Below are 13,863 nucleotides of genomic sequence, written 5' to 3'. Positions count from 1 at the left end.
TTTCCATACAGAGGAATTCAGTGATACACCTTTGCTTCATCCACACTGTCATATCAGATGTCATTCTGTCCACCTCTGACGCTGTGAGCTGTTACCCATTATTTTCTATAAACTTTTCTACAGGTCACTGTACAAATCCCCCAGATTTATATTTTTGTTTTTATATGTACTGAACTCTTTGGGCAGCTTGGAAACCATTGAATAATCCGTAAAAACACAGACATTCTAACATTTTCAAGTTTTAATTTGTTGCACCTGATCCCCCTGGACATAAGAAAGCACTGTAGATCTGACTCACTTGTAGTAACTTAAATCAGAACTAAATGAAACTGCAGCATCTGCTTCAGACAATATATATTCTGCCTGTTTGTATGTCCAGTTGTAGCACTCGATAGGCTAAATGTAATTTAGGCTAAGTATTCTAAAGAAAAATGCTTGTTAAACATAGCAAATATATACATTCAGTTGGATATGGTCAGTACCGACATCTTTTTGCATCATATCTCATATGCATGCTCTGATAGCAAGAAGTAGAACAGTAAGAGGACTGGACTCCCCCATAGCAAGCACAATTCATTTTTCAATTAAATTAGTCATATGAGAATTGAACAGCAGGAGAAAGCTGTGCTGATGAAAAATTGCTTCATTTGTAATCCCATGTGCATGGCAACTAAATTGTGGAGATTACTGTAATATTTCCATCAATCCAGACATTCTGCAAAGTCAAATATCCTTACCTCAGTAATTTTTTTCTCTTTACAGCCCAACAGTAAGAGCTTGCCTGGCAAGAATACATCAGATACTCTTGATTATAGTAAGCACATGTGAATTTTCACTGAGCACAAGTGAAGATAAAAGTCACGGTCAAATAGAATAAAATTTAGCACACCATTAGCACTGGAGGCATACTTAGACCTACCCGTCAGGAAGTCTGCTTATGGTTAGGCATTTCAGATTTCAGTGCTTGAACTACTCTGGATAGCAATTCCTGAGATTTGCTCTGGGAAGAGCAACTGACACGCTAGCTCTATAGATTTTGCAGACAGTCTGTAACTAGTTCTGGGTGGATACCTCCAATCTGCTAGCGTGTAAGAATTAAGATGATTAATTTGCTTCTTTCACAATCGAGTGCTCCCTATTAGGAGTCTGATCTTAAACTGAATGACATCTGTAATGCAGCAGCAAGTAAGACCTGGAAGCTGTTGTTGGATTGGTTGTACGCCTACGATTTTGGGCTGCTTCAGCACTTATGGACAGGCATCGGTGACGGGAAGAGGGGTTTGGCTGAGGTGGCTCAGTCCCTATTAATTAACAAAGGCTGGGATAGACAAGCACACTGAAGATTAACCCCCCCACACTCCAAAGTCTTTCTGGAACAGTCATGAAACTTTGTCATTATCCTCTTCAGATACAACTTTTGTCTTTTATAGGCACACATATCCATGAATTACATTCCATGCATAGTCAATAAATCAAGAAAGTTTCAATAACCAAGCCCACTGATATTGTGTAAGTGAGCAGTATTTTCAGCAAACTAGTGCCTCTCACACCTGAATGGAACCTACACATTCACAAAGTCAGGCTCTTCCAAGCCAACCTTCTGTTGGATCATGTTTGCAAGGTGGACAACTTCAAGACTTTTTCAGACTTCTCATCCATCTAACGAAAGAATGACATTTTAAAATTGGCACATGATGAGATACCTCATTAGTTCCTTACAGCATAGTGGCAGAAGCAATAATCAGGAAATATAAAGACTGGTAGAAGCCATTCTGCTTCATAGAGCAGTAAATAAGGCTTTAAAAAAAGGCCCCAGTTTAAAGCAATGTGTGAAAAATTTTAGTGCCATCATGTGCTTTATTTGTATCAACTGGCAAATGAGTGTGCCAGCTTTTCTTTGCGTTCACACCAAAGAGCAAGTAAATCAAATCAAATATATGTCTAAGAACATATCTGTAACTGTGAGTTAACGATGACTTAAAATGCTCTCTAACACCAAACATATTCAGTATATTGATTTAAAATAATACACATATATATATTCAACGTTTTTCTACAACTCTGTTTTCTCCAAAGAAAGTCACATGAAATGACTGGAAAAAGCCTTGTGAAGCCATTTATCTCATTTGCAGTATCTGCAGATCTGGAGAAAGCTGGCTCCTTCACTGCCTGAAGTAGTTTTCATGATATTTATGAGATTAAGAGGGGGCTTGCGTTCACAAAAATCAAGATTCATATCTTTCCTCAAGAACATTAGTGCTCATGACCAGATACAAGGGAGCACTTAGCTACAAAAGATGGAGAGGATATAGTAAGCTACTAATGAAAGCATTTGAGAACATCAGTGTCAGCAAAGTGCACTTAGATCTATTTTAAACATCTTCTATTCTCTGGCTAATTTTCTACAACGGTTAAATAAGCTGGACAGAAAAATATGGAGAGGCTTAGAAGAAGAAAATGTTGGATCTATTTCCCAGACTTTTCATCAAAGCTGCAGCAGAGGATATATTTAACTAGCAGAAAGAGCTGAGTCTCCAGTCTGGAGTAGTAACAGGTTCATCAGCTGTGCCAAGCCAGCGGAGTGCAGAATTTACAAAGCCTTGGTAACAGGCTGCCGTTCCAGCTGGTTCCACCTTTGCCTATTAAAATGCAACATAGCAAAGGAAGACAATGGTTGATTCCCCTCATAAGTAGAATGCATTGCCTCGCTCCAACAAACAGCTGAATGGTATCTCAGAGAATTTCAAACATTAGAAAAATATTTTAGAGAGAATGAAGTGGTAAAACTGGTGGCTTAGTACATACTGTAAGCTAACGATGAAGCTAAAAACTTTAAAAAAGCTAAATTATACATCTCTAACCTATGAAATGATGTTAAAAACCAGTGTCCTCTGGTGAAAGAGGTCCTAGCTGGTTATCAAGTGTTCCACCCAACCTGTATCATGTCAGTATTTAAGTACACAAAACCACCCTAAATAATGTGCAAAGTTTAATATAGAATTCATCTGCTTTTGTGAGAGAACTCCATGCTATCTTTAATCCGTGACAGAGCAGTATACTTTTTGCTAGAGTACTAACAAATCATCTATCCAACGGAACGCTATAAGGTTTCAAAGAAGGTTAAAAAAAAAAGAATCACTGCATAGAGAATTTAATTTTTCTGTGGAAGCCTTCAGTTAGTACTGGAAATCACCATAGGGTACTGGTGCAAAACCATGTTCTTTGAAGGCTGCATTCAACTGCTTATTCCAGCCACATTGTTCTCTTGGGCAAAGGCAACAGAGTAGAACTGGAGGGACAGAAAGCCTGTATGATACAGCCCAGATGCACAGAAACTCTCTCCTGAACACCAGAACATAGGATTTACAGTACCTTAGGTTAAGATCTGTACACAATTGTGCTACTTACAGAAGATCTGTTTTGAAATTATGGAAATTTTTCTCTCTGGTGTAGAAACATTTATCAGAACTGAATAGAAGAATTATTTCCAAGGATAAATAAGACAGTCTTAAGGAGATGCAAATAAAAATATAACATCTATGATCTGGCAAAGATGACATTTCCTTGCATTCAAAATCAAAGATGCTAGTTCTTAAGAACTAGCCAACTGCCTGGGGCAGTTTAGAAACTACAACTCCAGATGACAAATGTGACCTCTGGAATGGCACAAAGTACAAAAACTTAGCAGGAATTGTCAAACCTTCCTCAACTGCAAACCGTTATAGCTACTGCAACTGCACATTGGATTTATGACTGCTTATCTTATCCTAAGTGGAAAGTTCAACTCCATTTGATTCCATTTAAAAAGACAAGAAGAAATACAAACTGGAAAGTATGGATAACTAAAAACAGAGATGCATTGCTTCAGAAAAATAATTCTTCTCTGCCTCCTCATCTACTCATAGACAGTACCTCTATTTCACAACCAAGTTGAACTCTCCATTGTCTATTTTGAGATTAGCCAGAGACCACACTTATAGTACCAAGAAGTGGAATAAGAATGTAAATAGGGATAATTGAGACAGTCCTTATATAATGTGAAATAAAACTCTGCTGCAGACAGACCCCAGATGATTTGCAGTGACCAAATTAAGCAGGTTTGTCAACTGGTGCAAAACCTTAACTGTGCTTAGGACGTGCACTACTGATGACAATTCCCCATCCTACTCTGTGCACTTAACTTAGTCTGCTCCAGTACAGATAAATCCTAGGGTGCTTATTCATTTATGATCCATGATTCAGCACCCTTGTTTTCTTTCAACAACAGTAACAGCAGAAGACACTATAGCCACTCTGGTAGATGACATGAACTGCATCAAGGAACCAGTACTTGTCTTTTAAAGGAAGACTAGAACTGACCCCTAACTTGTGGCTAATGTCTTCATGACCATTGAACACTTCCATGAAGCTCCTTAATATTTTATAGTGTACTGTAATGAAACTGAGTCATAAAGTAATTACTGTTCTTATTTGATATATGAATTATATTACCATACCTTACAATATCATTTTAAAAGCTACTTACACATATGTCAACTTCCCTTTATTATTCTGATACACCAAATATGGCAATCCAACTTCAAGTGAAGGTGCAGAAATCCTAAGCATCAATTTAATAATTTTAAATATCATTTTTGAAGATGGATTTCTCCTCATTCGCTTAAATCTGAAGAAGAGTTTCACAAAAGGAGATGCCAAGAAGTTTCACTAAAGTCTAAAAGACATTACTGATTACATACTCAAATCATAACATTTAAAGGAAAAGATGAGGACAACAATCACAAAAGAAATGGCACCAACCAGAACAGATACAGAATTTGCCTTTGGGAAGCCCTCAAATGCTTGTTTTGATTCTGCAAAATAAATCCCCAAACCACAGTACTTTTCATTTTGGACTGCCAGCCTGCAGCAAACAGCTAATGCCCTTACAACTTCCTAAGAAGGATACCAGAGAAGGAACAGAGAAAAGCATCCTAACTCAACTTGTGGCAGGGAATGTAGTGAGGCTGTGGAATGACCATGGGTCAAAATCAGCAGCTAGAAAATCAGAAGTTGGTCTTAGAAATGCTAAACACCAGACACAGCTCACCAGTTGAGTAACTGCAGGTTGTCCAGACTACATGTGCAGATGCAAACTGACTGGTATAGGGATCTAATAGTTAAAGAGAAAGGGTTAAAAGAAAGCACATTTTCAACATCTTTAGTCTTTGCCTTGTCCTACATTTACAGCTGCTAATCTTTTTCTAAAAATACTTAATCTTCACAGAAGTTGTGAACTAAATGTCAAGAGGCAAAACTCTCTTGCTCAAATGCTAAGCTAGAGCATACAAATAATTCAAATGGCAGATGAACCACCACTCTCTGTATGCATTTGAATGTAAGCAACGATGTCAAGTCTGCTTGGGTTTGTCCACTCCCTCTGCTATATAATGAGTGTGCTGCAGAAGAACAGGATAGGCGCAGTGGAACAGAATAATAAAATAACGACAGCTTGATTTTATTTGCCAAGGGACAAATGAAATCATATTCTCTTATTACTCGCTCATAACTCATAACTGGATGGCTCAGGGTTACTTATGACACTGCTGAGGTAGGTGGTGCTAAATATTTCATCAGTGGGGGGCTAGAAAGCACAGACATGAGGACATCAGTTTGGAAACAGAGCAGCAAAGACAATTAAATATTCAGCTCACTGCCTACACATTTGACTAATACATGGAACTCTGTTGTAGCTTCTTATTTGGAAGCAGTGCTGGCTGTACCACTCCCAGCAATAAATTGCCTTTTACATACATGGATAAGCAGCCTAATCAAATAAGGATTTAAAGCAAGATGCGCTAAAATAAACTGCTGATTTCTATTAGAAATTCCACCATTGCTTTCTCTGAGGTTTTATACATATTAAGGTTATGAGGGAAAAGGAAAGTACGAATACCATGGTAGCTAAATTATCTTGCCATCTGCAAATATCTCTTCTCAGATTTTTTTGGGCCACTCTTTCATTCATATTCACAATCCTTGTCCATGAGAAAAGCCATTTAACACCGAGGACTACATCAGCTGCAACCTGGTTTGTAGCACATTTGCATCACTGCATTTTGAGGAATCATTTGCAACCAGAATGATAAATTGTCTCCTATACAAACCGTTTGCCTCTGTTTTCCAAGCTTCATCATAAAAATCACACTCAGACAGACCCCTCCCTGCAACTCCTGCAATGATCCTTTATCCCCTTGCCTCATCTTGAAGCCTAGATTGGCAGCAGTATTATTCCTTACACATCTTGAATTTCCTGTGACAACACGTGCCTGCCATCCCGATGTGGCACTTGCACATTACGTATTTGTCAAATACTTAGCAGCAAAAAAGACCCTTACTTCATTTAAGATATGTTTTTTATTCCTCAGAGTACCTCTGTCAGCGGTTTGCGGGACAGTTCGACCCAGTACCGTGACAATTGAGGCAGGGGACCCACAGGCCCACACCCCGGGGTAGGGGAAGGGGGAAAAGGGAAAAAGGAGAGTGAAGATGGGCCTAGGAGCAAAACAGTGGCAACGATCTGAGGAAGAAAGCTAATTTACTAATAAGATATCAGAAAGCAAAGAAACACAATATAATACAATATAATTGGAATTGAGGCTAATGAATCAAATAAAATGAGCAAGAGAGTGTCCGATAAACCGAAGGCCTTACGCTAACGCTGAAGGCGGACGGCTGCAACAAACACCCACTGCCGAGCTCGGTCCCGAAGGGAAGAGAGAGTCCCGTGACTGCAGACAGTTTTTATCTTTCCCTCTGAGTGTAAACACGTAAGAACGCAAAGCATCGCAAAGTCCTCTGGGGAATGGAGTTCTTCTCTTCTGAGACAGGTACACCCAGAACTATCGATGATCCACAGAGCTGGAGCATTAACTCCTCAACTCCCAACACATCACGCAATGTCATGATGTGGAATATCAACAACACAACAAAAAACACAAAACCATGACATCCTGTAAGTCATCCTATGCATCTATACACTCAAGTCATTTTGTATTTAAGCCAACAAACATAAACAGGTGACAAACAAATGGTGGATAAAGGTTACAATTGTCTTAAGTTTTATCTTAACTTCCCGACACAATATCTGCTGGAGTTTACAGAATCACAAAATGGCTTGGGTCGGAAGGGACCTAAAGCATAATGCAGCCCCAACACGCTGCCATGGGCAGGGCTGCTCCCGACCCCATCCAACCTGGCCTTGAGTGCCTCCAGGGATGGGGCACCACAGCTTCTCTGGGCAGCTGTGCCAGCGCATCACCGCCCCCTGAGGAAAGAATCTAATCTAAATCCCCTCCTTGTCCTATCACTATCTACCAATGCAAAAGCCTAGTTTCTCTCCTGTATAAAGGCTCCCTTTAAGCATTTGAAGGCTGCAATGAGGTCTCCGTGGAACCTTCTCCAGTCTGAACAAGCCCTCAGCCTCTCTTCACAGAAGAGGTGCTTGAGCCCTCTAAGAATCTTTGTGGCCCCTACACTTCTGGACCCTCTCCAATACTTTTATGACTTTCTTGAGCTGGGGTCCACAGACCTTGATACAGCAGTTCAGGCAGAGCCTCACAATGGCAGAATAGAAGTGGATAATCCCCTCCCTCTCCCTGCTGTCACCCCTCTACTGATGCAGCCCAGGATGCAGTTGGCCATAGGGGCTGCAAGAGCACACTGCTGGCACTTGTGTCCAGCTTTTTGTCCATCAGGACACCACAGGGTTGCTGATAATGAATTCTTCTCCCAGTCTGTGCACACATCTGGGTTTCCCCAACCCAGGCACAACACCCTGCACTTGGCCTTATCGCCTTACTATAGCACTTCATTAGGTTCACCTGGGCCCACTTCCCAAGCCTGTCCAGGTCCTTTTGGATGGCATCCCCTCCTCATATCAACTGTAACACTCATCTGAGTGTCATCTGCAAACCTGCTGAAGGTGCACTGTCTTGTCACTGATAAAGATGCTACAGAGAGACCATGAAAAGGCTGCTTTTAGAGAAGAAGGTGGATTTGGCATTTTAGACTCTGCACCTTAAAATTATGACTTAAATCTGCTTTTTGAGATTACAAACTTCAAAAATATCTTTTACTTAAAAGAAATTATGAATGTCCAACTGTTAGACTGCAATTCATACAATTAACGAGTCACCAGTTAAAATAAACTTCAGACTGCTGAAGACGAAAACACTCTCCATGAAATCACCATGTCCCAGGAACAACTCTGCTTTCTATTTCATAGAATTCAACTTCACTGCATGAAGATCTCAAAAACAACACAGTGATTATAAGGGGGCACCTCATCTCCACATGCATTTCCAGTGAAAGAACACCACCTGATTCCCAGGGATGAATCTTGTTAGCAGATTTCAGACAGATGTGAGGAAAAAAACTAATTTAGTTTAGTTTCTATATATATAAAATACATATCAGAAGACCTGAAATTCAAATTTGTCAACAGCTGGTCATGGAGAAACTACAAAATGGGGCATAATATTTCTAGCAATGAGAAGATCTAGCCAAAAGCAGCACCTTATTAGATACTAGAGGAGTTACAACACAAAACATAAATTCACAGAAAACTAGATCTTGTCTGTCCTGCTGCACATAAAACCACTTGTTTAATCTAGCAACAAAAGTAATTTTATCAGAACTATGTATTCTAAAGCAAAGATTATTCATTCCTCAAGGTGAAAACTGTTCATGAAGAACACTGCAGTCAATTGTGGAACTAGAAACCAAAAGCATAATGAACAAAGAAACTCAACTAAAATATAAGCCATTTCAGTTGGAATCACAGCAGCCTGGGAGAAGAACTACTTTCAACTGCTTCCTTACATGTAATTTATGAGTCACACGCTGTGTGTCTGCAATAGTTTTACCTAGGAATTTTTCAACTTTGTCACTGACCTGGACTTTCTAAGCCAGTGGTTTCAAAGAAGGTATTTAATGAAACATTTGTCTTTTTAATGAGAGTTGCAGTATTTCTTGAGGAATGTTACAGGGTGCAGTTTTATTAGTATCTTCTTCATAGACTCTGCGGCAGTATTAGATCTCCTTTTCCATGGGTTTAGTAAGAGAACCAAGGCTAAGAAGTTCATTAATTTCAGAACAGACCTGAAGCTGGCTCATCAGCATGTTTAAAACTAGCAAGATACTGTCTTCTTCAACAGAAAGGAATGACATCTCAGAACTTTCATTAAAATACTTATAATCAAATATAAAGTCAACATTACCAAGAAGGAGAATGTTTATCCTGGAAGAGAATAGACTTCCTTCTCTAAAATGCAAATTATTTTATTTAATAAAGCCCAGATCTAATTGTGTAATCTTTAATTTTTGCTACTTTTTGCTATTTTTTATCCTACTAATTTTAGTCTCTTTTTCTCCTAAAAATTAGTGTTACATTTGAGATTAGGAGTCAGATTTTCGTAAAACACTTAGCAGTTTTTGTAAAACACTTAGCTCCCGTGTCTCTTCAAAGCCTCTGAAATTTACATTCCAGATCAATATTTAGGAAAGAAAAGAAAACTTAGAGGCATGTCCTCACCAACAAATATCAATTTTATCAACAATAGAAGAAGTTGAAACTTCAAGGAAAAATACAACCAAGGGAATTATAGTTGTGGGTAAAAAAAACAACAATCTACAACTGATCTCAAACACCTAATATCAGCATGTCTTTTGCTACAGAAATGATACACTTTCAAATGATCAATAAGGGTTTTATTTGAATGTTTCTCTACAACTGCAAACTGAGACTGTTGTTGGTGCCTTGTAATTACGAAGAACAGAAGCAAGTAGTTGAATTAATCTCTTTGTGTCCCCCTAACCACCCACCCAGCTCTGTTTTCTGAGGTCATCTCCAGCTTTCTGAAGATACCTCACAAGAACAAACACACCTGCTTCCTAACCTGTGGTTTAGATGCAGGGGAATCCACCATTACTCTCAGTCCAACAAATCTTATCCTTACTGCAATGGCATAGCTCACTCCCTTGTTCTATAAATAAAGAGTTTACCAAATAAATGCATGACTGTTAAGATACAGCCAAGTTGTACTTAACAATCCCAAGTTGTTACCTACATTTTCCTCAGATTCATGTGCATTTAGCTATTCTTTAGCTGGGGGATTTCCCAAATGACTGCATTAGTTAAAGTAAATGCCACATCAAATTAAATATCCAAAGCGAGGAAGGATTTAATAAAGCTACTGATTGTTAACAGCTGCTTCCATATTGCATGGAGGCTCCAAATGTAAATTAACATATTACAGGGAATATATTAACAACAAAGGCTGTATGATTATGTTACTGCATAGATTATACAGGAATTAATGAAGTCCACATATAATGGTAATGAAACTGCATTTTAAAGAAGCAGGAAATCTCTGAAAGCAAATTACGAACAAGACTTCCCATTTAATCTGTCTGATAGTTCATATTCACTAGTTTATATTCATTATACTTTGATTTATAATTTAAGAACATTAGTAAGTTTGTTCTATTTGTCAGCAGGGACAGTGTATCAATAGAAGTAAGATGCTGTAATTTAGCTTTTGGTGATGACTTCTTATCACACAAACATTTTTATTTTTCTACGGTAACAGTTTGCATACCAACTTCATCCTGGATCTCCTCAGCTACAGCAGGCACATTATAGAGGAAGGAGAGAGACTGGTTCATGCGCTCATATATCACACGTAGATGTGTCATAACCTAAAGAGATAAAAATATTTTAAGGAGGGAAATACTACTAGTGGTTGTTACTATCACAAATTTTGTAGTTTATACAGTGTGAGAGAGGTTTTACTTGAAGTAGGAAGAGTATGCTCCACGTGCTGAAATTGCCAAATGCACTGCAAATATTCACCACTGCTACACAAATAGTGTGCTAGACGCCCCTCCACAGTAAATACCATGAACACCATGGGCATGAAATAATGTAAAGCAGGAATTTGCATTTGCTGTGGGGGTACACAAACAACTACTGCAGCAGAAATCCACAGCCTCATTTACTCTCCAATAATCTGTACACTGCCCCAATACTGTAACCTTTTGCATATCATTCAAGCCAAGTGAGGTGCAACTGACTGCTGGATCAAAATGTGTCAACTGTTTTTTATTTTTTTTCCCTTTCTCCTTATTCTCATATTGCAAAAAGAAACAGCTACACTCTGAAGAAAGCTCTTGTTAAAAGCATTTGAACACATTTCAAAAAATACTTCCAGACAGAAGCATTACTGTGTTTTCCCAGGTGATTATAACTCTACTGCCTCAGGTTGTGCCTGCACGTTGCTATGGGTAGAATTTCAACATCCCAATCTTCCCCAGGATACTCTCTGCAAGTATCACCTCTCTTCAGCAGAAAGGGAGGCAGAGGTGCATCTTGGAAGGTGTAAACTGCTAACAAAGGCTTGGTCAAACAGGTTACATACAGCCATTTCAATGAAAAAATGTACGCTTCTGAACGTTTTTTTTTCCCCATTATCCTCTGAAATAAAAACTCCCTGGTAGATCCTCCACCCTACATTCCTTTAACCTTCTGACCGATTGAAGAAGCAAAGATGTTACAGACATACACGTTCCTATGGCAATATACTAAACAGTAAACTATATTTCTTTCATCTAAATGTCACTTTCTATTCTTCATGTGTGCTGACAAACAATTTGTAGTCTGCAAAATTCCATCAGTTTTCAGTATTCAAAAACTCAATGTTTTAGAAATTAAAGTCATGTAAGATGTAAAAGGACATGCTATCATGTTAAAGAGAAAAGAAAACTAAGATCACTGCAGAAGATGTTCAGACTGTGCATTTCTAATTGTAGCAATTTCAAGCTAGCACGATCTCCACATAAAAGTCTGGCTGAAATAGCTGACTAACACACAAATCATGCAATTCAATGAGGTATATGGTTTTGATTTGGCTTTTAGCAATGCCAATCAGTTCATAACTGCTGCTGGAACAGAGCTTCCTATTACATCCTGCAGAGGGAACAGAGGCAGATTCTGCAGATTACAGCACTCACTTTTAGCAGCTTATCCATTGTGCCTGCAATTTTAATTGCTGTTTTGAAAGCCAGCCACATCTTCCGTGGTTTTTTGCTATCTCACCCTCCATGATTTACAAAGGTAACATAAAAGCTGTTTCAAAACATACATGTTGAGGACTGCAGTAACATTCAGCAGTTAAAATGCCACAAACTGCTGTACACATTTTAAGAACTATGTTAAACTCGAGGGCACTGCAGTAATCACATTTATAGACACTACAAGTGCCTCTGCAATGACTACAAAAAGACTGGTTACAGTCAGATGGCTGTACCACTTCTGGTTTTGCTGCTTCAGCTGTGTCAAGCATAACCATATGTGTTAGCTAAATCTATTACAGACATTTTCCTCGAGGTATTATTTACCAAAGCAGTAATAAAGGCATTACTGCTCTGGAGGGCTCCTTGGGAAATGCTCATGACTGGGTCACTGTTCTGATATACAGAAAACCTGCTTTTCAGTTCTTCTCAGACGATAAAGTACATCCACATGACTCCTACATCACTTTGTCTTCATCTTCTGCAGGAAAGCAATTTATTTTTTATTGCATCTAAAACTGTCCACAGAAAGTAGTCAAATGTTTTTTTTTTAAAGTAGGTTGACAGAAAGCTCACAATGGTTATGAGAAATATGACCCCACAAACCCTCAGTGGGGATTACCTGAGATCTAATTTGGGCAGCTTTCTTCGGGTCTACCATCCGGACATGTTCGAAGTGTTTGAGAGTATGCTGTCTGTCTTTCTGCTCAGCACGCACATACTTCTTCAGCATGTTGAATACATGACGAGGCTGTAGAGAAGAAACAGGAAATAAATCAGTTAAATTCAGAACAATGCATGTTTTTACTACCATACTCTGGAGGTATACCCCATACAGGAGCTTTATTACACTGCATGCTCAACTGAGATTAATATCCATTAACTATAGTTAAAACTGTGAAAGAACAAAGACTAAAATTGGTTTTATTAACCAGTATAAACTATCAAATAGAATGCATCTAGAATCAAACCAAAGGGTTAATGACTTGCTCAGCGTGTGCAGAGAAGATCATCTAAAAGCACTACTCTACCCAAGCCAAGGAGTAATCAAACAGACTTGATGGCAAAACTTTTTAAACAATTTCAAGACTTTTTTATCCTGCTAATACTGTTCTGCCAGCAGAAGAAACAAAGAAGAAGGGAATAGCTGAGATATGGAGGGCACATATCTTCTCAAAGTACTCGAGTTAAAAGAAAAAAAAGCCTATGTATACAATTCAGGTGGTTTAAATGACTAGAAGCCATTAATTATATGCCTCAAGGCATACAATTGAACAAGAGGAGAGAGCTGTAGCTGAAATGAACACAAATATATATATATATATATACACAAACTGATGGTTTGAAGTGAAGACTACAAGGAAGTTTTTTCACTTCTAACTCAGTGTTTAGGGTGATGTTGGAAATCCAGCCCCCCTTGCCAGCTCTGCTTGCATAGTTGTGCTTGTGCATTTTTTCTGAAGCTGCTGAATAGTGAGAAAAATGAAGTTGATATGGGTGAGAAGGAAGGCTACAGTGATCTTACTGTGCAGGAAATTAAAGAATAAGCAGAAGAGGGGAGCAGCCTCACTGGGTACTGGTATGGATCCAGAGGAACGGGTGGGGTGGCAAAAAAATAATCACCAGCAGAAGCTCTGCAAGCTCTGTGCACAGCTTTCTGAAGCAGGAAGAACCGTGGGCGATGCTGAAGCTTTAGGAAGACTCAGATTCATGATCAAATATAGATCCTAAACTAATTTAACATTTACACAA

At 38.8% G+C, this 13,863-nt stretch overlaps 1 protein-coding gene across 2 annotated transcripts in view; it reads right to left on the bottom strand.

The window, feature by feature from the left end:
* Positions 1–13,863, bottom strand: part of APP (amyloid beta precursor protein) — a 198,663-nt gene that overhangs the window by 31,261 nt on the left and 153,539 nt on the right. For both annotated transcript variants that reach the window (XM_065741830.1, XM_065741831.1), the window contains 2 exons: positions 12,734–12,862; positions 10,641–10,740 (listed from right to left, as the gene is read on the bottom strand). In XM_065741830.1, the coding sequence (XP_065597902.1) occupies positions 10,641–10,740; positions 12,734–12,862 (229 nt within the window). The remainder of the gene's footprint in view (positions 1–10,640; positions 10,741–12,733; positions 12,863–13,863) is intronic.

This window comes from Cyrtonyx montezumae, unplaced genomic scaffold (assembly GCF_038088225.1).
Source record: "Cyrtonyx montezumae isolate F1298 unplaced genomic scaffold, pur_monq_1.0 scaffold_3, whole genome shotgun sequence".
Classification (NCBI taxonomy): Eukaryota; Metazoa; Chordata; class Aves; order Galliformes; family Odontophoridae; genus Cyrtonyx; species Cyrtonyx montezumae.
This window is presented reverse-complemented; position numbering and strand designations above follow the sequence as displayed.